Below are 25,870 nucleotides of genomic sequence, written 5' to 3' on the forward strand. Positions count from 1 at the left end.
TAGCACGATAAGAGACAACACAATAAGTGTCAGAGGCCTAAGTCTATTCAACTGCCTCTCAGCATACATAAGAGGGATTACCAATAGACTCCCTGGCTGCCTTCAAGAAGGCTCTGGATAGGCACCTAAAGTCATTACCTGATCAGCCGGGCTGTGATTCGTACGTCGTTATACGTGAGGCCAACATTGACAGCCTGTCACAGATCAGGCCGTCGGGGCATTAACTCCCGAAACCCTCTCCAGGTATACTTCAGGTATAATGATGATGATAATAATAATAATAATAATAATAATAATAATAATAATAATAATAATAATAATAATAATAATAATAATAATAATAATAATAATAATAATAATAATAATAATAATAATACTTTTATAACTATAAGTACATGTCCAAGGTATACAGGTTTAGCTGACATCAATGACATACTACTGTATAGAAATCCGCTTGTTATGCAGAGCATTTCGGGCAAATTAGTTCAATTTTGTCCCAAGATGCATCCCACACCACTCGACTAACACCCAGGTATCCATTTTGCTGATGGGTGAACAGGGACAACAGGTGTAAGGAAACACGCCCAATGTTTTTACCCTTGCCTGGAATCGAATCCGGATCCTCAATGTGTGAAGCGAGAACTTTGCCTACTAGGCCACGGGCCACATAATGTTCCTTTGGAATTTCCAGTTTTCTCACAGTGGTTGTTCTTCATATGGTGATACTACATGTTTACTGTGATTTTATTGCATATATATATATATATATATATATATATATATATATATATATATATATATATATATATATATATATATATATATATATATATATATATATATATATATATATATATATGTCGTGCCGAATAGGCAGAACTTGCGATCTTGGCTTAAATAGCAACGCTCATCTTGCCATATAGGACAAGTGAAAATTTGTGTATGCAATAATTTCGCCAAAATCATTCTGAACCTAACGAAAAAAATATATTTGATTGTGTTTGTTTAGTACTAAATTATTGAAAACGCGTTTAAAATATATTTAGTTGGATTAGGCTAAAATAAATTGCTCTTGTTATAATAAGGTTAGGTAAGTTTTCTAAGATTCTTTTGGTGCAAAATTAAAAATTTTGCATTAACATTCATGAAAAAAATATATCTTTAACCGTATAAGAGAAAATTTTAGAAAGGACTTAATTTTAAATGAGTTCTTGCTAATTGACCAGTTTTACATATTCGACACGATATATATATATATATATATATATATATATATATATATATATATATATATATATATATATATATATATATATATATATATATATATATATATATATATGCAATAAGATCACAGTAAACAGGTGATTTCAGAATATGCATATTCATAGTTCCTTGATAATGTGAGTAGTCACGAAAGCGCTTGGAATTTCTCTATTCTTTCAGAGTGGTTATTTTGCATATATATATATATATATATATATATATATATATATATATATATATATATATATATATATATATATATATATATATATATATATATATATATATGCATTAGTCAAGAAGATTGTTCCCGAACGCTTGAGAGACGTGGTAGGAGCTCAAGACCCCAAGTTTACTGAAGCAGCGATTTGGTGGGACACCCTTACAGATTCCTCCAGTAGACCAGCTCCTTCCAAAGAACACAAACAGTCCCACTGGGACAAACCGATCATGGAAAAAATCGCTAACACAATGCTCTCCAACGCCTGAGGAAAGGCCAAAGCTCGTCTTCTGGCAGTGAAGGCACCACACTCAGGAGATTTCCTGTTAGCTGTTCCCAGTTCCTCATTGGGCACTCGACTAGACCCACAGGCCATTCGGATTGGTGTTGCTCTTCGCCTAGCCGCCCCCATCCTCACCGAACATAGGTGTATTTGCGGCAGGGCGACAGCTGATCAATTCGGACTTCATGGTCTCGTGTGCCACACAGCAGAAGGGAAGTATGCCAGGCATGAGGAGGTCAATGACATCATAAAGAGAAGCCTCGCCACAGCCCGTTGCCCAGCTCAACGGGAACCCCAAGTACAGAGGTCTGATGGAAGTCAAAAGCGTCCTGATGGAGCCACTATGCTACCCTGGAAGGATGGAAAGCAGATTGCCTGGGACTACACCTGTGCCGCCACATTGGCAGACACCTACTTGCCATACTCCGTAGTGGAAGGGGGTGGAGTGCCAGTCACAGGGAGACCCAGAAGATCCGCAAATATGAAGACCTTACCCCTTGCTATAACTTCATCCCAATAGGGTCGGAGACCCTTGGAGCATGTGGCAAGTGTGCTCTAAAGTTCCTCAAAGAGCTGGGTGAAAGCTCATCATATAAACCAAGGACCACAGGGCGACCAGCTTCCTCTTTCAGAGACTCAGTGTTGCGATCCAGAGAGGAAATGCCTGCAGCATTCTGGGCACGCGGCCAACCGCCGGGGAGCTGGACGAAGTATTCGAGATGTAGCTCTGAGTTGTTATCTCATGTTGTTTTACTTTCTGTTCTATTTTTGTGAATGTTTTGTCAATGTATTTTGTCTTTAAATAAAATATATATTAATTAAATATAGTGGGTGGTAGGAGAAAATTCTTAAACAGCTTCAGGGAGAACCTTGAGTTTTCCCTGAAGCAAGTTTATTCTTTTCTCTAAGGATGAGGGTCCTCAGGACAGTTCTAGAGGTGGTACCTCCCTATATTTTATATATATATATATATATATATATATATATATATATATATATATATATATATATATATATATATATATATATATATATATATATATATATATATATATATGCAAAACAACCACTTTGAAAGAATAGAGAAATTCCAAGCGCTTTCGTGACTACTCACATTATCAAGGAACATAGTTCCTTGATAATGTGAGTAGTCACGAAAGCGCTTGGAATTTCTCTATTCTTTCAAAGTGGTTGTTTTGCATATTTTGAAATCACCTGTTCACTGTGATCTTATTGCATATATATATATATATATATATATATATATATATATATATATATATATATATATATATATATATATATATATATATATACATATATATATATATATATATATATATATATATATATATATATATATATATATATATATATATATATATATATATATATATATATATATGTCGTGCCGAATAGGTGAAACTGGTCAATTAGCAAGAACTCATTTGAAATTAAGTCCTTTCTAAAATTTTCTCTTATACGTTTAGAAATTTTTTTTAATTTATGTTCATGTAAAAATTAATAATTTTGTACCAAAAGAATCCAGAAAACTTAACCTTATTAAAACAAGCGCAATTTAATTTAGCCTAAACCAGCTAAATATACTTTAGATAAGTTTACAATAATTTAATGATAAACAAACACAATAAAATATATATTTTTTTCGTTAGGTTCAGAATCATTTTTGCAAAATTATTGGATACACAAATTTTCGCTGCCTTATTCGGCAAAGAGTTTACTTTCATCCCTATATTAAGTAATAAAATATCGTTGACTGGTGGCTTATAACAGAGCTTTTCAGTCTTTTATTGAGTGGGATCACCTTGGGAAGCATCTGGTATCTATTTATTAACGAGGTAGTTACGGAGACCCGGTCCTCATGTGAATTTGGCCATAGTTTATTCCTAAAAATATCAAACATTGGTTCTGTCATGGACATTATTTTAAGTCATGTAAATGTAAGACACTCAATATAGCCTAACGAAACCTAACCTAAAATTACCCTAACTTAACCATACCCTACCAGCTGTAGATATGGGACTAGCACTCCTTTGTTTACATTCGAGTCTTCTTAGTTTACCTTGGCTGTGACTGGCCTGGATGGTCAAAAATAACAATTGCTTGGCCCTGCGTGTTGAACGTCCCAACATGCATTTATTATTTTCGATAATATCACCCAAATAACAATTTGCACAAGAAATAGCAATTTGTGCTGAGGTATGGATAGTATGCTTGTATTGTGAAAAAGAAAATAAGGTATGACGTCTCAAGAAGATCAGATCTCCATATTAACCATTAATTGTTAAAGCATTCCTATATATCTTCCGAGAGTTGTATTTTTACACTTGTAGGACCACATAATACAGAAATTACCTGTTTTATATTAGAGTTGAAAAAGTGTCTGGAAAGGATCACCTCTATGGCATTAGAAAAGTATGCTCAAGGCACATTCCATCAAGGAAAAAGAAGAAATATAAACTAGAGAGAGAGAGAGAGGGCGAGAGAGAGAGAGAGAGAGAGAGAGAGAGAGAGAGAGAGAGAGAGAGAGAGAGAGAGAGAGAGAGAGAGAGAGAGAGAGAGACGGTCCTTGTAAAGACGAAGGTGAAGAATCACAAAACTCCTCAAAGATGCTAGACTATATCAAATGTGAAAGAAAGCACTGGCCAGGGAAATAGAAACTATTGATCTCAAATTGGGTGAATCATAACAGAGTCCAGGAGAGACAGATGGAGCTGAAGTCAATTTCTGAAACTGAAAGAAATCCAAAATATTTCTTCTCATATCCCAAATCCAGGGCAAAAACAGCATCCAGTGTCAGGCCCTTGCTAAATCAAGATGGAACTTATACCGATGACAGCAAAGAAATGAACGAAATAATGAAATCTCAACATGACTGTTCAGTGAGGTGTTAACCAGAGTAAAGGTCAACAGTGAGAACGAATTATTCATGAATGAGACTCAAAACCTTGTCATTATCTCCAAAATTGCCAACATTCTTGGACTAACACCACTGGATTTAGAAAAAAAATGGGCCAATGAATTTTTAACTTTCTGACCAACGGAACTCAAAGGAATATTAGTTAACGGAGGTAAGTCTGAGGCTGCCACAGTGATGCACTCTTTCCCAAGCTTCATATCTATTATTATTATTATTATTATTATTATTATCATTGCTATTATTATCGAGAAGCGCTAAACCCGTAGGGATTATGCAGCGCCTGGGGTGGGAGAGGCATTTAGACTCAGTTCAGGGGATTGGAGCACAGATCCAATTCCATAGATCAAGAGCCCCTCACCAGCGTCAAGGAACCTCCCTTGAGGGGATCCTCGTACTTAACATAGATACGTAAATCATGGCACCACCTGTCCCAGTACTACCACACTGGTAGAACCATTTGCCACAGTACTGTCACACTGGTAGAACCATCTGTCACAGTACTGTCACACTGGAAGAACCATCTGTCACAGTACTGTCACACTGGAAGAACCATCTGTCACAGTACTGTCATACCACAGCCCACTTAGAAATGTGAGACAACGTTTAGCTCTGTGAATACAAAATCATGACTCTACGCAGAGCGAGATATTGTCCCAGTACAAACTAGTTCAGTAAACTGCGTATCTTTGTCTTTAAACCTGTACTCCGGATCAACGTTTCAACCATCTTTCTAACATGCACAGTAATAATTATAATACTATTACAGAGCGCTGTATTGACGCTAAGAGCGCCAAACAGGCACTCAGAGGGCCATACAGGCACTCAGAGCGCCATACACGCACTCAGAGCGCCATACAGGCACTCAGAGAGTCATACAGGCACTCAGAGCGCCATACAGGCACTCAGAGAGTCATACAGGCACTCAGAGCGCCATACAGGCACTCAGAGCGCCATACACGCACTCAGAGCGCCATACACGCACTCAGAGAGTCATACAGGCACTCAGAGCGCCATACAGGCACTCAGAGCGCCATACACGCACTCAGAGAGTCATACAGGCACTCAGAGCGCCATACAGGCACTCAGAGCGCCATACAGGCACTCAGAGCGCCATACAGGCACTCAGAGCGCCATACAGGCACTCAGAGCGCCATACAGGCACTCAGAGAGTCATACAGAGCGCCATACAGGCACTCAAAAAGCCATACAGGCACTCAGAGCGCCATACAGGCACTCAGAGAGCCATAGGGGCACTCAGAGCGCCGTAGAGGCACTCAGAGCGCCATACAGGCACTCAGAGCGCCATATAGGCACTCAGAAAGCCATACAGGCACTCAGAGCTCCATACAGGCATTCATAGTGCCATAAAGGCACTCAGAATGCCTGTATGGCACGTACCAGTACTCGTTGTTTCCTTCCTGTCAGGTATTCCCTGATCCATTGCAGTACTTTCCCTGCTATTCCTGCCTGCTCCTCTAGCTTTTCAACCAGTCTCTTGCCATACAGGCACTCAGAGCGTCATACAGGCACTCAGAGTGCCATACAGAGTGTCATACTAGGTGAGTGCTTACTAGGTGAGTACAGGCACTCAGAGCGCCATACAAGCACTCGGAGCTTAACAAATTAATTACAAAAGTATCATAAAATCCACAACTAAATCGTAAATAAAAAATTAAAATATCTTATCAGGTGTCGGTTCGTCCAGGACAACAACAACAATAATAACAACAACAACAATAATAATAATAATAGTAATAATAATAATAATAATAATAATAATAATAATAATAATAATAATAATAATAATAATTATTATTATTATTATTATTATTATTATTACAGTGCAGTCCTAGACCTGTAGCCAAACAGCGCCTAGGAAATGGAGGTCATCAAGTTTGATCCAAGGAAAGGAAGGGTAGCTTCAATTCCTTGGGTCAAGAGAACTTCACCCTTCACGCGTTCCTCTTGAAGAGGATAAATTCGCATAAATTTGAACAAAATAAATGTATAACCATGTATTCTACATGTATAATATACGTAATCACATTTCTGTATGTCATCTTAAGGCAGCTTGAGGCAGGGAAGGTCACTGCTTGTTGAGGTGAGTGCGTCATTTAAGTCGAGAATGGTCTACTTGTGTGATGGAGATTTTTCTTTTTTTCGGGGTGAGGGATGGGAAGCCTTGATTAAGTTACCTTATAACAATAATAATAGTAATAATAATAATAATAATAATAATAATAATAATAATAATAATAATAATAATAATGACAATTCTACAAGTACATGTACAAGGTATATAAGCCTAGCTGACATCAATGACATACTACTATAAAGAAAGCTCCTTCTTATACAGAGCATTTCGGGTAAATTAGGTCAATTTTGTCCCAGGATGCGACCCACACAAGCCGACTAACACCCAGGTATGCATTTTACTGAGAGGTGATCATGGGCAGCAGGTGCCTTATGGAAACACGTCTTAATGTTTTCCAGCCATACCAGGGGATCGACCCCTGGGCCTCACTGTGTGAGTTAATGCTCTAACAATCAAGCTACGGAATGCCTTGAATGTAAGTGCAGCCCTGATCTTCAGACCTTCGCATGCCTCGGGAAGGCTAACGCCATACTAAAATCTGCCCACTGTATGGGTATTCCATAGATGTAAGCAACCAGAGTTCTCATACATATTGTCTCTTTCAACTATATTTAAATTTGGCTCATTGGCTGAAACCTCACTGCGATTAGTGTAAATAATTAAACAAACGTTCTTGTGATGGGAATATATGTTAAACCAAAGCTGTATTTTTTGTGTATACTTTATTCTTCATCTTTGATTGTTCAGCTGACTGGGCTATACCTAGCTGCGTCTGGTGCTGCTGGATCATTGACAGTACTTGTGCTCCTGATAAATCCTGATAATTTTATAGGTACCAAAACATCACTTCAAATCAGCAATTTTTGGGTACTACAGCCACTTGAAACTCAAAAAGTTGAATATGTAAAGATCGTGAAGCTCTGGGAATGGAGGGTAATAAGGTTTGATTCAAGGAACTGGATCAAGAACTTGGATCAAGAGCTCTTTGCCTGCATCAGGATACCTCCCTTGAAAAGGAACTGAATAAGTATCTTTCAAAAACATACAATGAGGCAAACTCGAATAAGTAGCGAATTAGGCAGCGGTACCAATGTGAAACACACACACACACGCACACACACACACACACACACACACACACACACACACACACACACACACACACACACACACACACACACATCATAATGCTAAGAAAAATACTGAACCCTTAATCTTCGAGTTTCCAACACTAGGAACAAGGATCTGAATCAAAGAGGTTTTGACCTTCCAGGGTTTGGATGTCCCTCTGCAACTCGTCCTTCCTCTTCCTTAAATCCTCATTTATATCTTCTACTTTCTTTATTTTACCTTCCGTCTCGCTGATATATAGCTTCAAACGTTCTCCTTCTTCCGTTATCTGGCTTTGATCTTGTTCTAGCCGATGGTTTATCTCCGTTATCCCCTGAGTCTTAACTTGAAGCTCCTCAGTTGCAGCTTCCAGATGTATGCACTCCTGTAGCAGATGCGTTATCTCATTTACGATGTATTCAAAATTTTCCATCAGTGGTCTTCTTGCCTCAGTTAGCTGGCTGTTGTATTGTTCTTGCTGATTCTTCTCCTCTTCGAGTTCTGTGGTCTTGTTCTCTAACTGCGCCTTCATTGCCTCTAAGTGGCGACTTCTTCCTCTCTCCAGTAGTGCCTGATGCGCCTGCAAGCTCACCTCAGCTCTTAGTTCTTTATGCTGCAGGTTCACTTCCTGAAGTGTGGCCCTCACACGGAAGTTCTCAGTTTTTACTTGTTCTACCGTTACATTAGTCTGTGTCTTTTCTTCTTCCAACCGTTTAAACTTGGACTGCACCTCCTGCTTCTCTCTTCTCACCTGACGGGTCTCGTCGTGAAGCCGAAGATGCAGTTTCTTCAGTGTAGTGTTCTCCTCTTGAAGTCGCGTGATCATGAAGTCCCGCAAGATGACGTCTTTCCGCAGCACATCCACAATGTTGCCGCAGCTGCGGTAGCCTGTGGAGATACAAATGAATGCAGAGAGAGGGAGACGAGAGACGGAGAGTGGCTGTAGGAATGACAGAAAACTCATGTAAATGAAAAAAATAACGAAGGATTGTATATGTAACAAGAACATAATAAAAAAAACATGATTCCATTAATGAAAAATACTCAGTCAAGAAAATTTAAAAACAAATTTTCTTAAGTGTTTTTATCAGTTACATCATCAGAGGAATGCAAAATTGCAGCTTCCAAAAGGCAGGAGGTAAAATGTATGTACAGTATCCTATATACGTAGAAGGTGATTTGAGTACAGTGGTGACCTCACGTTAAAACACGATAGTGAAACTGAAGATTGTATTTTTAACCAGAGACGTAATATAATCCTCAGTGAAGAAGGGAGGTTCTAACATGATGGCCCCGGCAGCTCATTTTAACAAATTTGAAAATTCCTCCCTGTTGATCTGTTCCACTGTTGATCTGTTTCCCGTTATAGTTCTGCACACATGTTCTGCAGATTTTGCACACACTGGTGATTCTTGTGTTAACGTCTCTACATCCGTGGCTGAACCATCAGTTTTATTTTCCGTTTCTTCTTGTTAACTAGGATATGAATTTTTTTCTCTGCCTCTCAGCACTTCTGGGTAAGGCACCCCACCATCCCCTTAGATAAGATAAGATAGAGTTTATTTCGTTGTAAAGGTTACAATAATTACAATTTTGATTTGCTAAGTACAAAGATAGCCACTATCATGCCCGGGCATTTTGGGCAGAATAATCCTAATACATAGTAACTAATTAAAACTAGACAAGATAATAAGAATATAGTAACTATACTTAAAACTAGACACGAAGTAGTGATTAACTGTTTTACAAACTTATTTAAACTTAATACAAATGTGAGGTAGTTAGGTGGAGTAAGGTTCCGTAAAATAATCTTGAAATTGCACACAAAATCTATGTTACAAGTAATGGTTAAGGTGGTAATATTTTATGAATTAGCAGAATTAAAAGCCTAGAGGTCACATAATAAAACTAATTAACAGATGTTTTGGTTGATTTGGTTAATATTGAGAGATAAGATGGTTTTTTAGCAAAGACTCTTTCCTTTCAGTTTCTCTTCCACTTGCATCACATTCAGGAAGTCTATTATATTTGCATAGTTCACTCTTCATAGTCTTGTTTTTTATCCTTCCCTCATCATGTGTTCATTTCTAGTAGATAACTGATGCTCAGAATTAGTAGTCACTTGTGCCCAACGTGGGTTTACAATCTATTTCTTCTATGTTGCGTCTAGAATTCGGTGGTCCTCAACCTTCCTACACCAATGGGCCAGATTTGATGGTCAAATGTGTGATGAGGGCCGCACGGTTTTGTTGACACTGTGCAGTATGGTACCTGCATGAAGGTGAATTTATAATTTCATGTGTATTCATTTCCTAGAAGGGCCACATGCGGCCCGCGGGCCGCAGGTTGGGGACTCCTGAAACTAGATAATGACCAGTACAGTCTCGCTGATTTACTTTTCTTGTGTTTCCTGTCATATCCTAGAAAGGCTGCCACATGGAGTTCTCCAGCATCATCTCCATCAATTTAGCCCTCTACAAGTTTGGTCTTCCATGCTATTCCAAGTTCTCCGAATGTATTTTCTTGTAGCGAAAGGCTTCCATGATAGGTAGCTTCTTCACTGCGCTGTGGGGCAAGTTATTTCCTCTGTGACCCTGTTTCTCTCCTTGTATTCGTGTTTCAGACTTCCGCTGTAATGTATATTGCTGTCACTACTACCACTGACCTCATGTAAGCTCACCGATTCCATATACAGTGTCAGTTCTCTACCATCTCTGTTGTTTCCTTGTTCCTCAGTACTTGGATTATATTTCTTTCATTATTGTCTTTCTTGGTGTTGTCTTCGTGAGGGTTTATATCTCGCTCATCCTCTGATGATTGTTCTTAAATTTCATTATAGTTATTTGTGATTCCATCTGCTTTAAGTATCCTAAACAGAGTAAAAATAGTTCTTTCCCTAACCTTGTAAAATGTCATATAGATCAGGGTAGCAGCAGCATTATTTTTTCTGTTTGTATTCTAGTTTATCAGTCCTGGCTTTGTTTGGAAGAACCTCAAAAGCAAATTAACAAAACAAAGTCAGAACCCACTATAGGTATGTATTCCTCATATATGATGTAGACAAAGAAAACAATTACAACGCTATAACATCCTTCGCGTACGACACTAAAAATGTTACGTCTGGTGAGCATCACGGGCACTGCGAACTCTCAAGTCCATGTAAACTGATTCTTCACTTGAGACGTAGAAAACAAACTGATGTTAGGAGACGATAAATTGTTGCTACTCCGCTGTAAAAAAATGAAAGACAAAACTGAAAGAGTGCAAAAAGAGGAGCAAATCACTTTATAAAATGAAAGAGGGACATGGAGGCAACTGTATCAGAAGATAGAAATAATGTAACTATCACCTGTATAAGAAAATTATTGTCTAGATATAAGAAGTTTTAAAACAAGAGATACAAAACCGACGTTGATACTGTTTAAGGTATAATTGTTTCTTAAGTAAGATTTGTCAAAACAACTTTTGATTGCAATTCCTGTCCATTTGTCCACAGCTTCACTCTGAAATAAATTACGCTGCCTCATTTGTGTTTCCAGTTTCCACTTCTGTCCCTTCGTCTCCTATGTCAGCCTTCCCCTGTCTACTGGGTAATTGTCTGAGTATTTTATATGTTGTGGTCGTATTTCCTCTACTCGCAGTTTGTAAATATAACGCTGTATAATCCTACGGGTTTAGCTCTTCCCCTTGATTATAATAATAATAATGTAAATATAAGGCTGTACAAAGTGCTTTTATCGTTACGTTCACGAAGGAAGCGCTAAACCTACAGGTCAAATAGCGCATGGGGAATGGGAAGCAATGAGGTTCGATCCTAGGAAGGAGAGGAGAGATCCAATTTTTTGAGCCAAGAGTATCAAGGTACCTTCCTCCGAGAGATCTAATTCAACTTGTCTGACCACTCCTGTAGCCTCGCGATGTGAGGTCTACTATCGCCAACATTCTTATCACCAGTGGATAAAGAGACAGATGCAGTATAATATAACTTTATTATAGTACATACGTTTCTCTTTCCACAATGTCGGTTTAAAATACACTTTCTGTCCACTATGAATACCAATGTTGAATCATCTGCAAACACTGACAAGAAAGACTCAATTTCCATATTTAGGTTTTTTGTATATGTGAAGAACAAGATGGAGAGATATGACGTGGTGTATGACACCATATGGTGTCATACACCACTTGTCATATCTCTCCACTGTAGTGCCCTCCAGTCCAGTTATTTTGTCCAGGTAGTAAATTTGTCTCGTGTGGAGATGCCGAATCCAATACACTCTAGCAGTATGGGAATCCACCTGTTCTTCTCTTCCCTGCCTGACCCTAGTCAATCGATATCATTCAATTAGGCTCGTTTCACATCACTTTCCTTCTTGCAACTTAGGCTACATATTTGTAATACAGTTTATTCTTATAGTTATTTGTGTTCACACACGCACGCGTGTGTGTGTGTGTGTGTGTGTGTGTGTGTGTGTGTGTGTGTGTGTGTGTGTGTGTGTGTGTGTTTTACTGGGAGTGTTTGTATGATTTGTTTGAACTTGTGTTTGGAAATATATTTGTAAATTGATGGGTGGGACTTTTGATACAAATATGTACGCCTTTATGAACAGGTGAATGTATCCCTATATAATCCATAATATGCTTCAACATAAGTCGTTGACCATGTCGACTTGCAAGGCAGTGAGATCGTCTGCCTTCGACGCCAGCATAGCAACTTCCAACTCCAGCTGCTCCCTCGTATTCTCGGCCTCCTGCTTCCTTCTTTCGCTTTCTTCTTTCTTCTCTTCCAGGGTTCTTTTCTCGATCTCCAGCTCTCTTACTATCTCTTCTAGATTTGCATTCTTTTCTTCTTCATGTTTATTCTTCTCCTCCATTTGCTTCCTCTGCTCCTCAAGTTGAATCTTCCTTTGTTCAAGGTCAGTCTTCTCTTCTTCAACCTCTAACTTTCTCTGTTCTATTTGGTCAGTTTCCTCCTTTAGGTACCTGCCACTTACTTCCAACTGTTTATTTTCATTATCTATCTCTCTGTTTCTTTCTTCTATCGATGTCTTTTCATATTCCAGATGCCGGTTTTTGTCCTTCAAGAGGTTCGTGTCTTCCTTCAGTCTCAAGATCTGCTCTCTAGCCTGCTGGTTATTGCTCTCTATCTCCTGGATCTTCACCTTCACCTGTTGTGTCTCTCTTTCCACCTGACTGACCTCCTCCATCATATCTCTGACATGCTGATCAGCCTCGTTGACCTTGTTCTTAATTTCATGCATCTCTGCTTGAATCTGAGCAATTTCCTCCTCCAATAACAGAGTCTCTGCCCTGGAGAGATTAGTCGCTGCTTCAAGCTGGGAGATCTGGTCTTCCCGAAGAGTGACCTTCTGCAAGAGGGTTTCCATGTCGGTGTTTACGGTCAGTGCGCCTGCAGAAAGAATCACAACGGTATTTGTTACCTCTATATAAGTAAGATCGGATGTTTCAAATTGACAGACACTTTTTTTCAGATTCATAATCGTGACTGGAATAAAAATAAAATTAAAATACAGCCTCTGGCACAGCAATACCTGCCGAAGACATAAGATTGATGAAATGTAAATACATTTTGAATAATAAGAATAAGATTAAATGTCATTAGAAGCTTTAATTGTTAAAAAAAAGACGCAGCAGAATCTGTAGCACCTACCTGAAGGACAAGGATACATTGATGGAATCTATTCCCTTTTAAATTTTCTAAACACATTTTCAACTCCAAGAATATAGTTTCAAATTTCACAGGAGAGACAACGACTTCCTTTACTTCTATTCGACAGATAGCTGACACTGGACTAGCGGAACGTGCCACAAAAACTATTAAAAAAATCACCAGAACTCATCCCGCTGAGTATACAGTCACAACAGGGATACACAGTATCTCAGGTGGTGGATGCTATAGCAAGATGGACTACACACATAATGGATTTGTAGTACACACACACACACACACACACACACACACACACACACACACACACACACACACACACACACACACACACATAGTGCAAAAGCTAGAGGGGAAGGCAGGAATGACAGGAAAGGCACTGCAGTGCATCAGAAAATACCTGACCGGAAGGAACAACGAGTAATGGTATGTGCGGGGTTCCACAAGGGTCAGTCCTAGGGCCAGTGCTGTTTCTGGTATATGTGAATGACATGACGGAAGGAACAGATGAAGAGGTGTCCCTGTTTGCAGACACTGCGAAGCTAATGCGGAGAATTCAAGTGGATGAGAATCAGGTAGAACTACAAATGGATCTGGACAAGCTGCAAACTTGGTCCAACAAATGGCTCCTGGAGTTGAACCAAACCAAGTGCAAAGTCATGAAGATTGGGGAAGGTCAAAAAAGACCGCAGACAAAGTACAGGGTAGGGGGCCAAAGACTACAAACCACTCAAGGAAAAGGGTCATGGAGTGAGTACAATACCGAGCACATCTCCTGAGGCGCACATGAACCAAATAACTGCTGAAGCATATGACGACTGGCAAATCTAAGAACAGTATTTCGACACCTGAGTAAAGACTCATTCAAGACTCTGTACATCGTGTACGTCAGGCCCATATTGGAGTATGCAGCACCAGTATGGCACCCACACCTGGTCAACCACGTCAAGAATTTAGAGAAAGTGCACAGGTTTGCAACAAGATTAGTTCTGGACCTAAGGGGTATGTCCTACGAAAAGAGGTTAAGGGAAATCAACTCGATGACACTGGAGGACAGAAGGGATGAGGGAACATGATAAAGACATATAAAATACTGAGAGGAATTGGTAAGGTAGATAGGGACAGGATGTTTCAGAGATGAGACACAGCAACGAGGGATCACAGCTGGAAGTTGAAAACTCAGAAGAGTCACAGGGATTTTCGGAAGTATTTCCTCAGTCACTGAGTTGTCAGGAAGTGAAACAATCTAGAGTGATGTAGTGGAGGCAGGATCCATATATAGGTTTAGGAGATACGATAAAGCTCATAGAACAGGGAGAGAGTGAACCTAGTAGCGACCAGCGAAGAGGCGGGGCCAGGAGCTATGAATCGACCCCTGCAACCACAAATAAGTGAGTACACACACACACACACACACACACACACACAAATTTCAAATAAGCTCATCTCTTGTACCAGGAGAGCAACAGAGGATGAAAAAGTTATGTCCCGAATCAAAGGTTATATTTGCCTCTAACACCATTACATAGACAATGTCTGACATATCGCTTCACCTACACTGGATGGGACATCTCAACTTCAATCTGGTCCAATACCTGACTCCATCACTTCTCAGTACTATATGTATGTCGCTAGTCTTGATATTTTATGTACCTGATAAAGCCTCGTGTAAGCAAAGGGTCTTTTTTGTTACGTGTTTCTTTTTGATTACTCGTCAACTATGCCTTACTTTAAGCCGAAGTTTTATTGCTGAGATGTTTGAAAACCTTTCACTGAATATTTGTACAAGACTTTCATTAATGAGGTATGAAAAAACTAGATATTTCGCCACCTCTGTGGGCGCAAATATTTAGGCTCTACGCGGATTAAGGATGCATGTGAGTCACTGAGGTTTCACGTGGGTCATGAAGGCTTCACGTGGATCATTAAGAGTGCACGTATGTGGTGAGAATATTATGCTGAGAATGATGATAAAATTATGCAGAAATTAGAACATGGTGTGGAATCACCAGAAATATATATTTCAGAGGGCTTAGCAAGGGATGCTGAGGTGGTTTGGCATACAGAGAGGGTGGACCAGTATAAGATGACCAGAAGTGCGTATAAATCTGAGGCTGAAGGGAAGGAAGGAAGGAAGGGTAGAGGTCGTTCAAAGAAAAGTTGAAGTAAATGAGATTTTGAATGCTAAGGACTAAAAAAAAAAGACTTCAGCATCCAAGATGGGAGTGAGCGGAGACAAGAGTTATTTATGAATTCAAGTGTTGTTAGAGTGTGAGTAAGGTAACATTCATGAAGGGATTTAGGAAAAATGGATAGCCGGATTTGAGTTCTGGCGGCGAGAATTACAGTGCTTGTGCTCTGAAGTGGTGGGGATGTTACAGTTCAAAGGGGCATTTGAACTGTGGTGTCAGCACACTTCTGGCAAGACTGCAAGTGAAGAAATAATGCTATTGAAAGATTCTTGAGGAATGTGTTTCCTCTTTTGGGTCACCCTACTATGGTAGAAGACGGCCAATAATGACGATGACGATAATAATAATAATAATAATAATAATAATAATAATAATAATAATAATAATAATAATAATAATAATAATAATAATAATAATAATAATCTAGGAGTCAGATGTGACAGGTGTGGTGTGTAGACTCACCTGGTTGTTGTTGCTGCTGCTGCTGTTGCAGGTGTGTCGTCAGCTGCTGGGTCAAGGTCTCTACACCCGCTGACACCTTTCCCACTTCTGCAAGAATACGTTCGTTTTTAAAACTCTCTTTTCTTAATGAAAAACGACAAGAACAGTGACCAGGGAACATCTAAATTCAGAACAGCAGGTAAAGAAGGAATACTGAATTTCGAGACTGAAAAGAGTAGTCAGTGATCACAGAAGTTATCACCAGCAGTGTGCTCACTCCTGCACGTTAACTAATGCTTTTTCAGACGCACAAACACTATAGTTCGTGTGTAAAATTGCATTGTAATATGGAAAGCGAACAACCACCTGAGTAGATAAATGAAACACAGTTAAACATAAAGCTGAATATTTTGACCTCAGTCGGAGACCCTTTTCAGCTGATCTGACGAGGGAAGAGACTTACAGGTCACTTTTTCGCCCGTGTTTCACCTTTCTGTCCGAGTGGTTACTCATAATTATTCTTTTAACATTGTTTTTGACACTATAATCCAAGCACAGCATGGTTATCGTAAATTGGTCTCGTTTGGGGTTTAAGCATCTACATCAGTTCTAACCTAAGCCCAGGGCTTTGCTGTAGCATAAAACGCTTTATCTTAGTCATTTCGTAACTTTAAGTGGCTTTATGTGGGTGTGGCATGCAAAAGAGTATGTTACATTTATTCGGCGTATGTACACACTCTCATATAAGCTGCCTCACAACCAGCAAACCAGGTACTAAGGGTTTAATGATTTAGGGAACCCCATCGTTAAATCAGTACCTTGGTTGACCCAATCATATTGTGGGTCTGACAATTACGAAGGTGATATGGAAGCACTCGCAGTTCACTCTTACCAGATTCACCCAGCTGCTGGTTGAACACGGTTGTCCTCTCTGTCTTTAGACTGTTGCCTTGCCTCTTGACTTACCGTGTTGTACACTTATATTTCAATCTCTTGTATATATAGTGTACATAGCTGTAAATATCTAGTCATACTTGGTGAAGGAAAATATAATTAGAAGACTATCGCAGTGTTTATTTTGCTCCAAGATCCCATTACGGCCAGGTTAACAAGCCTTAATTACCTGAAACTGTAATAGTGGGTAAGACAAACTGTAAGGCAGAGAGATTCGGAAATGTATGATCTGGTTGTCCTGATTCAATAAGAATATCGCAGAGATGGAGACTGACTTTAGGGGTTTAATATGCGTGACGGAAGAGCTAGGCTGACTTTGGATCCAAAGAGCGCACAGCCGAGGAATGCTACACCTTGTAAATTATTTTTTTAACTCTGTGAAGAGCTTCATCAAGTTCTCAAGAGTTTGGACTGAAGAAGTCACTGGCCGGCGTAACGTTCCCAGAATAAAGATAACAAATGTTGCATATGTGTCTTATTTATCAACTTGTCGGGTTTCCTAAATCATTTATTCACAATGATAAAGAAGGATGCACTTTACAACCACTTTTCCACTCCATATAGAGCTTCATCAAACTCTAAGAGCTCGATAAAGCTTTACGCAGAGTGAAGTCTGTTATGCAGCGTGGGTCTTCCTTCCACCTGACTGACCTTGCAGGATATGTTGCCGGTATTGTAGGTGGCCGCTACAGCAGGAGGTGACCTCGTTGATGTAGCTCCTGGTCTCAGCGGCTCCTGTAACCACAACACATCATATTAGTGAGTGCAGAAACCAATCTGGTTCCTGATCGGGTGGTGGATATACGACTGTAACTTGTATACAATGCTATTTGTATGTCACATGATTTAAACCAGATTGATTAAGATTACAAAAATAAACAACTTTAGAAAAATATATCTGTGGCTTATCTGGCTTAAGACCAGGCTTCCTTCTTGATTGCTTGATCAACCAGGTTTTTGCTTCTAGCAGCCCGCAGGTCTATATATGCAGCATAGCCTGTGCCTGGCACCAAGTCACGGTGCCCCGTGGCCTGGTGGCAAAAGCTCTCGCTTCACACGATGAGGGTCCGGGCTCGATTCCCGGGTGGAAACATGGGACGTGCTTCCTTACATCGGTTGTCTATGTTCACCCATCAGTAAAATGGGTACCTGGGTGTTAGTCGACTGGTGTGGGTCGCATCCTAGGACAAATCTGACTTAATTTGCCCGAAATGCTCAGCATAACAAGCGACTTTCTATATAGTAGTATGTCATTGATGTCAGCTAGGACTATATACCTTGTACATTTTGTAAATAAAGTTATATTATATTATATTATAGTATTATAATCTGGCACTTGAAGGAAGTTGTATTTCAATTGTTTCTTAAAACGTTAGGTGCGCGCGCGCGCGTGTGCATAGGATGGGCGCTGAAAAAGAGTTTCTCTGTTAAGAAGAAATTTTGGTTGTCATGACATACTCTGCATCAACAATTTCGGGATAATGGGATTCGGCTGTTCCTGAGCCTCAATTTTTATTACCTATTTCTGAAAATTTTCGATACATGGGAGAGTGAAAATGAAGTCTGGAGGCGCACATCTGCCAATTTTACGAAAAAACAATATGCAATTGTTTTTTTTTTTTTTTTTGCTTTTAAATCAATAAATATATCTGAGTCTGTCTTCTGCACGGCTTCAGTATTTATTGGATGATAGATCTCACGACCAGCGAAGTGCCCATTAAATTTGTGTGTGCCGGCAAATTTGTTAAGACAGTTACAAAATCATTTTTATTCGCTGACACCTTTGCGATAACTGGAGAATGCCTTACCAGATCGACTTCAAATTTTTCAGCACTGGTGCGTTTTCCGAAAAGCAAGATACTTCTTGCTATTGTGATACATAATTGTCAAAATTAACCAATTTTAATAGTGAAAATGATTTCCATCCAGTAACTAAAGAGTGATTCTTCCGATCGGTTTCAAAACACAAACGCTAATGCGTTAGATAAGAAGGATGACACATTAATAGATTTATAATATAACCGTCATTGTGAAAAAAGACCTTGGACTTGACGGATTTAAATCAGTTGCTGGAGAACGTCTTTTCTGATAAGCTTCAAACTTTCATACGTTAACAAATACAATGGCTGCCACGTAGTAGCTACATAATGACTCTTCTGATCGGCTTCAAACACTAAGCGCACTAAGCGCTGGTATATATGAATTGGAAGTATTTTTTATGTATTGGATATACCCTGAGTAGATGCCAATTTGCCAATTTAATAAAAAAAATATATTGAATTGGACTTATAAAACACAAACTCAATAGTTCTTTTAGTATCGCACAGAATTTAAAACAGAATAAAACTGCAAAGAGAAAACCGAAAAAAATGAAAATTCATATTTTTTTAATGGTGTTTTTAATTTTCACGAGTTAAATGAAATCCTTAAACAAAATATTTTCATAAGATTTTCTGCCAGAATGAATCCCAGTGTTAGCGTCGGTGTTCTGGTCTTATATTAACTTGTAATAATGTGGGTAGAATTATCAACCATAATACCTGTGTCCATGTATTGTTTGTAACGCCTTGACAAACCTCCTGGAGAGCGAAACGTTGCCACAGAAATATATATATATATATATATATATATATATATATATATATATATATATATATATATATATATATATATATATATATATATAGGGAAGTACCACCTCTAGAACTGTTCTGGGGACCCTCATCCTCAGAGAAAAGAATAAACTTGCTTCAGGGAAAACTCAAGGTTCTCCCTGAAGCTGTTTGAGAAGTTTCTTCTACCACCCCCTATATTTAATTAATATATATTTTATTTAAAGACAAAATACGTTGACAAAACATTCACAAAGATACAATAGAAAGTAAAACAACATAGGTAACTCAGAGCTACATCTCGAATACTTCGTCCAGCTCCCCGGCGGTGGGCGGCGTGCCCAGAATGCTGCAGGCATTTCCTCTCGGGATTGCAACACTGAGTCTCTGAAAGAGGAAGCTGGTCGCCCTGTGGTCCTTGGTTTATATGATGAGCTTTCACCCAGCTCTTTGAGGAACTTTAGAGCACACTTGCCACATGCTCCAAGGGTCTCCGACCCTATTGCGATGAAGTTATAGCAAGGAGGAAGGTCTTCATATTTGCGATCTTCTGGGTCTCCCTGCGGCTGGCAGCTCCACCCCCTTCCACTACGGAGTATGGCAAGTAGGTGTCTGCCAATGTGACGGCACAGGTGTAGTCCCAGGCAATCTGCTTTCCATCCTTCCAAGGTAGCATAGTGGCTCCATCAGGGCACTTTTGACTTCCGTCAGACCTCTGCGCTTGGGGTTCCCGTTGAGCTGGGCAACGGGCTGTGGCGAGGCTTCTCTTTATGATGTCATTGACCTCCTCATGCTTGGCATACTTACCTTCTGCTGTGTGACACACGAGACCATGAAGTCCGAAATGATCAGCTGTCGCCCTGCCGCAAATACACCAATGTTCGGTGAGGATGGGGGCGGCTAGGCGAAGAGCAACACCAATCCGAATGGCCTGTGGGTCTAGTCGAGTGCCCAAAGAGGAATTGGGAACAGCTAACAGGAAATCTCCTGAGTGTGGTGCCTTCACTGCCAGAAGACGAGCTTTGGCCTTTCCTGAGGCGTTGGAGAGCATTGTTTCCATGATCGGTTTGTCCCAGTGGGACTGTTTGTGTTCTTTGGGAGGAGCTGGTCTACTGGAGGAATCTGTAAGGGTGTCCCACCAAATCGCTGCTTCAGTAAACCTGGGGCCTTGAGCTCCTACCACGTCTCTGACTAATGCACTGGAAGCCAAACACGAAGACAGAAAGCAGGTAAAGCAACATGCGTTGCTTTGCGCACCCCTATACCTCCCAGTCGCACTGGGAGGGTTGCCTGATTCCATTGCTGATCCTCTAGTGACAGGTTCAGTGCTTATTCTCTCCTCCATTCTCATCAGGTCATTCAATTTGTCCTTGAGGACTGTGCCGATGGCCTGGTGACCCAGCGGTGCTCCCAAAAGGGTACCGTTGGACGGAGTGGTAGTAGAGACTTCTGGGAGGATTCCTCGCACAGCATTGATTATTTCCTGGTTCGCTGTGATGGTTTCACACTGGGAGGGATTGAGGATGAGTCCCAAGTCTTCTCCCTGTGTTTTCACCAGTTGTAGGTCCCCTACCAGGGACTCTTCAGTACCTGCCAGAGTGCTATCATCCAGGTACCAGATGTTGAGCTCACTACGTAGGCTGGAAGTTAGTTCTCTTACTGCCAAACAGAAGAAAAGTGGAGCTAGTGGGTCACCCTGCTTAACACCTTCTGATGAGAGAATTTCATGTTCTCCAAACAAAAGAATTGAGGGTTTGCTGTAGCCGGCTGAAATGAAGGGAAAAAGACTGGGGAACCGATCCCGAACAGCTGGCAAGACAGCAGCTCTCTTCACCATATTAAAGGCATTTCTAAAATCAAGTTTGACTACGGCCTATATATATATATATATATATATATATATATATATATATATATATATATATATACATCGGCCGTTTCCCACCAAGGCAGGGTGGCCCAAAAAGGAAAAACTTTCATCATCATTCACTCCATCACTGTCTTGCCTCTTGCCAGAGGCATGCTTACACTACAGTTATAAAACTGCAACATTAACACCCCTCCTTCAGAGTGCAGGCACTGTACTTCTCATCTCCAGGAATCAAGTCCGGCCTGCAGGTTTCCCTGAATCCCTTCATAAATGTTACCTTGCTCACACTCTAACAGCACGTCAAGTCCTAAAAACCATTTGTCTCCATTCGCTCTTATCTAACACGCTCACGCACGCTTGCTGGAAGTTCAAGCCCCTCGCACACAAAACCTCCTTTACCTCCTCCCTCCATCATTTAATAGGCCGACCTCAACCCCGCCTTCCCTCCACTACAGATCTATACACTCTCAAAGTCATTCTATTTTGTTCCAACCTTTCTACATGTCCAAACCATCTCAATAACCTTTCCTCAGCTCTCTGGATAATAGTTTTGGTAATCCCACACCTCCTAATCTCCAAACTATGGATTCTCTGCATTATATTCACACCGCACATTGCCCTCAGACACGACATCTCCACTGCCTCCAGCCTTCTTGTTGCAACATTTACAACCCATGCCTCACACCCATACGAGAGCGGTGGTATATCTATACTCTCATACATTCCCCTCTTTACTTTCATGGATAAAGCTTTTTGTCTCCACAAACTCCTCAGTGCACCACTCACCTTTTTCCCCTCGTCAATTCTATGATTTACCTCATCTTTCATAGACCCATCCACTGACACGTCCACTCCCAAATATCTGAATTCATTCACCTCCTGCATACTCTCTTCCTCCAGTCTGATATCCAGTCTTTCGGTACCTAATTTTTTCGTTATCTTCATTCCCTTACTCTTTCCTATATTCACTTTTAATTTCCTTCTTTTACATACCCTACCAAACACATCAACCAACCAACAGTGTCATCAGCAAAGAGCAACTGTGACAATTCTCACTTTGTGTTAGATTCTTTATTTTTTTAACCCTTACACCTCTTGCCAAGACCCTCGCATTCACTTCTCTTACAACCCCATCTATAAATATATTGAACAACCATGGGGACATCACACATCCCTGTCTAAGGCCTACTTTTATTGGGAAATAATCCCTCTCTCACCTATATACTTTAACCTGAGCCTCACTATCCTCATAAAGACTCTTCACTGCTTTCAATAACCTACCTCCTATTCCATACATTTGCAACATCTGCCACATTGCCCCCCTATCCACCCTGTCATACGCCTTTTCCAAATCTATAAATGCCACAAAAACCTCTTTACCCTTATCTAATACTGTTCATCTATATGTTTCACTGTTAACACATGGTCCACACACCCCCTACCTTTCCTAAAGCCTCCTTGTTCATCTGCTATCCTATTCTCCGTCTTATTCTTAATTCTTTCAATAATAACTCTACCATACACTTTACCAGGTATACTCAACAGACTTATCCCCCTATAATTTTTACACTCTCTTTTGTCCCCTTTGCCTTTGTACAAAGGAACTATGCATGCTCTCTACCAGTCCCTAAGTACCTTACCCTCTTCCATACATTTATTAAATAAAAATACTAACCACTCCAAAACTATATCCTCACCTGCTTTTAAGATTTCTATCTTTATCGCATCAATCCCAGCTGCTTTACCCACTTTCATTCTACCCACTGCCCCACACACTCCCCCACACTCACAGTTGGTTCTTCCTCACTCCTATAAGATGTTATTCCTCCTTGTCCTATAAACGAAATCACAGCTTTCCTATCTTCATCAACATTTAACAGTTCCTCAAAATATTTCCTCCATCTTCCCGATACCTTTAACTCTCCATTTAAGAACTCTCCTCTCCTTTTTTAACTAACATATCCATTCGTATCCTTGGCTTAATCAGCTTATTAATCTCACTCCAAAACTTCTTCTTATTTTCAACAAAATTTACTGATAACATCTCACCCACTTTCTTATTTGCTCTTTTTTTTTACATTGCTTCATCACTGTCTTAACCTCTCCTTTTCTCTCCATATATTCCTCCCTCCTTCCATCACTTCTACTTTGTAAAAATCTCTCATATGCTAACTTTTTCTTTCCTACTACTCTCTTAACATTATCATTCCATCAATCGCTCTTCTTCCCTCCCGCACCCACTTTCCTGTAACCACAAACTTCTGCTGAACACTCTAACACTAAACTCTTAAACTTACTCCATACATCTTCTACCCCATTGCCTATACTCACATTAGACCATCTGTCCTCTAACAATTGTTTATATCTTACCCTAAGAGAGAGAGAGAGAGAGAGAGAGAGAGAGAGAGAGAGAGAGAGAGAGAGAGAGAGAGAGAGAGAGAGAGAGAGAGAGAGAGAATAAAGTTAGGAATCCTTAATCTGTAAATAGCTTGTCAATAAAGCTAGGGATCCTTAACCTTGTCAAACCCTGTGTAAAAAAAAAAGAAGAAAGAAAGCGAGAGAGAGAGAGAGAGAGAGAGAGAGAGAGAGAGAGAGAGAGAGAGAGAGAGAGAGAAAGAGAGAGAGAGAAAACTACCTTGAGTTAAGTTCTTAAAGTCATCAAGCATCTGTAGAAGAATTGTTTGGTTGTAATTAAAATTTCCCTGGAGGGAAGCGTCCTGCTCTTGCTGCTGAGGAAGAGTAATGGGGAGCTCCTGCTGGGGAGGGCTGGTGGAGAATATTTGCTGGGAAGGTGTGGTGAGGGGCTCCTGCTGTGACTGGGCGGTGGGGAACACCTCTTGCCAGGGAACTACCCACACCAAAACTACCAACACACTCCACATGACCATCACCAACTTTCCGTCTACCACTGGTAGGCAGCAGCGGCTCCAACAGTTCCACCAGCCCTGCCACCAGCAAGTGTCTGGCTAGCACTTGTAGATCCACCAACAGTTCCACCAGCACTGTCACCAGCAAGTGTCTGACTAGCACCTGTAGATCCACCAACAGTTCCAACAACACTGTCACCAGCAAGTGTCTGGCTAGCACTTGTAGATCCACCAACGGTTCCACCAACACTGTCACCAGCAAATGTCTGGCTAGCACTTGTAGATCCACCAACAATTCCACCAACACTGTCACCAACAAGTGTCTGGCTAGCACTTGTAGATCCACCAACAATTCCACCAACAAAGTCACCAACAAATGGCTGGCCACCACTGGCAGCTACACTAACACATCCACATCAACAAGTGACTGGGTTCCACTGGAATATTCACCAACACCGTCACCAACAAGTCACTGGCTGAACCAACCGATTATTCCACCAACACTGTCACTAGTAACTATAGGACTGCCACTGTCTATCTCCACCACCAGACATCAACTGTATCAGTAGGTCAAGGCCAGTACACAAGTACCAGCCACGTGATTACAAGTAGCCACTTGCTGTCAGTTTCTCGCAATATTAGGCATCCCGAAGGTATATCTGTAAGTCGTTGCTAAAATATATTTTCCTTTCTCCAATGTTTCCTTTACGATTTAAGGACGCGATGTACTTAAAAAATTTTCAACACTGGTGTACTGTTACTAAAAGATGATTAGTGTATCAGCAATAGTGTACATATGTACAAGCATACTTACACACCCGTATACATATATCCATACACATGCAGAAATATGCATAAGACACATAGGAAACAGTTAGGCATCTTTATTCCGAAACGTTTCGCCTACACAGTAGGCGAAACGTTTCGGAATAAAGTTGCCTAACTGTTGCCTATGTGTCTTACCTACCAACCTGTCGGTATTGTATACCAGAAATATGCATACACGTACGCATACATACTCACACGCTAACGTATTTTTATATTCTGTTGTATTAGAATTTTATGATACAATAAGTGTCAGAGGTCCGAGACTGTTCAACTGCCTCCCAGCATACATAAGGGGGATTACCAATAGACCCCTGGCTGTCTTCAAGCAGGCACTGGACAAGCACCTAAAGTCGGTACCTGACCAGCCGGGCTGTGGCTTGTACGTTGGAGTGCGTGCAGCCAGCAATAACAGCTTGGTTGATTAGGCTCTGATCCATCATGAGGCCTGGTCACAGACCGGGCCGCGGGGGCGTTGACCCCCGGAACTCTCTCCAGGTAAACT

At 40.3% G+C, this 25,870-nt stretch overlaps 1 protein-coding gene across 2 annotated transcripts; it reads right to left on the bottom strand.

The window, feature by feature from the left end:
* Nucleotides 1-7,524: 7,524 nt before the first annotated feature.
* Nucleotides 7,525-25,094, bottom strand: LOC128686461 (golgin subfamily A member 6-like protein 22). 2 transcript variants are annotated; one of them, XM_053773396.2, is made up of 4 exons: nt 24,309-25,094; nt 17,843-17,926; nt 16,259-16,345; nt 7,525-8,803 (listed from the first exon to the last, which is right to left on the bottom strand). In XM_053773396.2, exons 1-4 carry the CDS (start codon nt 24,559-24,561, stop codon nt 8,037-8,039), a joined length of 1,191 nt encoding a protein of 396 aa, XP_053629371.2. In that variant the 5' UTR covers nt 24,562-25,094; the 3' UTR covers nt 7,525-8,036. The 2 variants fall into 2 exon arrangements, with proteins under 2 accessions (XP_053629371.2, XP_053629370.2); XM_053773395.2 differs by lacking the exon at nt 7,525-8,803 and adding an exon at nt 10,610-13,325.
* Nucleotides 25,095-25,870: the final 776 nt, after the last annotated feature.

The sequence above is a fragment of the Cherax quadricarinatus genome, chromosome 17, assembly GCF_038502225.1.
Source record: "Cherax quadricarinatus isolate ZL_2023a chromosome 17, ASM3850222v1, whole genome shotgun sequence".
NCBI classification, from domain to species: Eukaryota; Metazoa; Arthropoda; class Malacostraca; order Decapoda; family Parastacidae; genus Cherax; species Cherax quadricarinatus.

Bases quoted from the DNA above. Each gene is read 5' to 3' on its own strand.
- LOC128686461 (XM_053773396.2), bottom strand. From the start codon at position 24,561: ATGGTCATGTGGAGTGTGTTGGTAGTTTTGGTGTGGGTAGTTCCCTGG. The intron at 16,346-17,842 runs GTCAGTCAGGTG...GTATTCTTGCAG, and splicing joins CCGGCAACATATCCTGCAAG to AAGTGGGAAAGGTGTCAGCG. The intron at 8,804-16,258 runs GTGAGTCTACAC...GTATCTCCACAG, and splicing joins GCAGCAGCAACAACAACCAG to GCTACCGCAGCTGCGGCAAC.